The sequence below is a fragment of the Colobus angolensis genome, unplaced genomic scaffold (genome assembly GCF_000951035.1).
Source record: "Colobus angolensis palliatus isolate OR3802 unplaced genomic scaffold, Cang.pa_1.0 Scaffold204, whole genome shotgun sequence".
NCBI classification, from domain to species: Eukaryota; Metazoa; Chordata; class Mammalia; order Primates; family Cercopithecidae; genus Colobus; species Colobus angolensis.
The window spans coordinates 4447223-4450214 of NW_012115200.1; the positions used below are offsets into that span (position 1 = coordinate 4447223).

General features: G+C 60.4%; 1 protein-coding gene across 1 annotated transcript in view; it reads left to right on the forward strand.

Annotated features, from left to right (window-relative positions):
* KNDC1 (kinase non-catalytic C-lobe domain (KIND) containing 1) overlaps window positions 1-2992 on the forward strand; it is a 61736-nt gene that overhangs the window by 22409 nt on the left and 36335 nt on the right. Inside the window, exons 4-5 of the mRNA XM_011941974.1 lie at window positions 821-967; window positions 1343-1460. Coding sequence (XP_011797364.1) covers window positions 821-967; window positions 1343-1460 — 265 coding nt within the window. The remainder of the gene's footprint in view (window positions 1-820; window positions 968-1342; window positions 1461-2992) is intronic.

Genomic DNA, 2992 nt, shown 5'->3' on the forward strand with positions numbered 1-2992 from the left:
TCAGCCAGCCCAGGACGCGGGTGCGTGTCCAGTCAGCCAGCCCAGGACGCGGGTGCGTGTCCACTCAGCCAGCCCAGGACGTGGGTGCGTGTCCACTCAGCCAGCCAGGACTAGAGTGGACACTGAGGGACACTTGGAGACCCCAGACTCCCCTCGGGAGGGGAGCACAGGTGTGGGGGCAGAGCAGGCCCTGGGTCAGGTCCCAGCTCCACACGTGAGCTGTGTGACCTGCGACGTGGCCCCGGGCAGGTTCCTGAGCCGCTCTGGGTTCTGCTGCTGCTTGTGGGGAAGGTGAAGCCCCACACGCAGCCGTCCTGGGAAGAAGCATCCAGGCCTGTGGTGCGGCTGTGTCCCGGTCAGACCTTGTGCAGAGCCCACGTCCTCAGGCAAGGGAGGAAAACCCAGACTTTCAAACAAAAAGAAAAACCCATCTTTCCTTCTACTGAAATCCAGTTTTTGAAGTTTTAAAGTTTTCGACCTAAACACTGAAAGGCTCCACCCTTGAGAGACGCGGCAGCCGGAGGAGTCTGTGCCCCCACAGGAGGCGGGGCCGTGAGCCAGCACAGACCAGGCCCAAATGTGTGGGTGGCGTGGGTGCGAGTGGCGTGGGCAGTGTGGGCACAGGTGGCAAGGGCGTGGGTGGCGTGGACATGGGTGGCATGGGTGCGAGCGGCACGGGCGTGGGTGGCACGGGTGCGGGTCCTGCTTCCCCTCAGGGGAATCTCCACGATCCCTGAAACTCGAGCTCCTGGCCCGGAAAAGCGGTGGCCGCGGTCGGGGTGGCACAGACCCCGGAGCTGATGGCCCGTCATGCCCACAGGCGCACATCTACTCCCTGGGGGCCACACTAAAGGCCGCCCTCGAGTACGTGGCAGAGCCCACGCTGGAACTCAGGCTGAGCCCAGACCTCGAGGCGTTGCTGAGCCGGATGCAGGCGGAGGACCCCGGGGACCGGCCGGACCTCGAGGTAAGCGAGGCTGCCCTGGGCCGCCCCAGGTTGTGACCCTGACCTCACGGGCCCAGACACCGTGTGCTCACCCCACACGCGCCCGGCAGCCTCCCCTGGGTTTCGTGACCACAGTCCAATGGTTTTTTGCTTAAAGGAGGACTTGGTTTTGTATTGTCCATTTTGGTATGAAAGGTCTTGCTTGTGACAAGCCTCCTGGTTCTCTGCAACCCGGATGTGCTGCCTTTTCATACTGGAAAATGGGCAAGACAGGCGCAGGCAGGCTGTGGGGACTGTCCCCAGGTCACCTTCAAAGGATCCGGCCCTGTCGGGTGGGCGGCCACGGGAGATGGCCCCTCCTCCGAGCCTTCCTGTCTGAGGCACTCACGTCCCCAGAGCATCATCGCGCTGTGTGAAGAGAAGCTGCAGCTCACGTCCTCCTGCCGCGTGTGCCGGAGCCTCTCTGCCGTGGGGAGGAGGGTCCTCTCCATCGAGTCCTTCGGAGCACTGCAGGGTGAGCTCTTGAACCCGCACACATGCATCCTCGTGCGTGCACATATACCTGTGTACCATGTATACACACGTGCACATGCTGCACACCCATGCACACACACATGCTGTACACACCCATACACGCTGCACACATCCATGCACACACCCATGCACAGACACACTGCACACACAGACTGCACACACACCCATGCACACAGACACATGCACATCCCTGCACACACGCTGCACACACACCCATGCACACATACGCTATACACACCCGTGCACACACACGCCATACACAACCATGCACACACACCCATGTACACACACTGCACACACACGCCATACACAACCATGCACACACACACTGCACACACACCCATGTACACACACTGCACACACCCATGCACACACACACTGCATACACACCCATGCACACACGCACACACCTAGTCACACATTGATACAGATCACACGCACTCGTGTACTCACACAGCCACACACGAGTGTTCAAATAGATCACATGTGCCCCGTACACACATATTCACACTTGCTCACAGTCACACACATGCAAATTCAGACATGCCTGTTCACATTGCACACGCCCACACCAGAATGCACGCATTACATGCCTGCTGTCACGCCTACCACATCCACTGTCTCACACGTGGTCAAACACGCAAACATGCTGGTCCTGTGCACACACCCATTTCCACACTCTCGTGTATTATGTTGATTGTGCCAGCCTTGCAGGCACCCATGCGGGCAGAGGTGACTCTGGGTCAGCTTCAGAAGTCCGTGGCACTGGTACCAGGCACATGGGTGTTAGTCTCATGGGCATTTACATAAACGGACGCGTTGATATTTCACAGCTGATTTTCACCTGCCCCCACCACGGGTGCCAGGCGGGTGCGTTACAGAGCTGCGGCCGCAGCATTTAGGGTGTTCATGGCTCACGCGGACTCTGGTGTCTCTCAGGCCGCCTTTGAACAGAGGCCGTGTCTCTGGGGCCTCAGGAGGGTGGCCGGGGGCACAGTCCCGAGGAGCCTCACGGTGGCCGGCAGGGCCCTCCCTGCTGAGTGAGCACGTTTGCAGCTCAGGGTTTGTGCTGCTGCGGGAGGGGCGCAGCGTGGAGCAGGCAGTTTGTGCATTGCGGAGCAGGCAGAACAGAGACACGCACAGCAGAGAGAGAGCAATGCTGTGTGTGGGAGGCGGCCACTGACGGCTGTAGCCACATCAGGTTCTTCCTGTGGGGACTTACGTGTGTAATCCTCCTGGAAAACGACGTGGTGAGATGATTAGACAGTCCCTGGCTCCCATAGGAAGCCCCAGCAGGAAGCCCCACCTGGCCTGGGGAGAGGCAGCCCCAGCCTCTAGTTAGCCAGGATGATGTGATGAGTGGGGCAGGTGAGGAAGGCGGGAGCTCCTCCTGTGAGAGCCTGCACTGGGGTCTGTGGTCAGGGGAGGGGAGGGGCACCCAGCAGCCGTGAGAGCCTGCACTGGGGTCTGTGATGGGGGAGGGAGAGCAGGGGTGCCTAGTGGTGGTCCAGC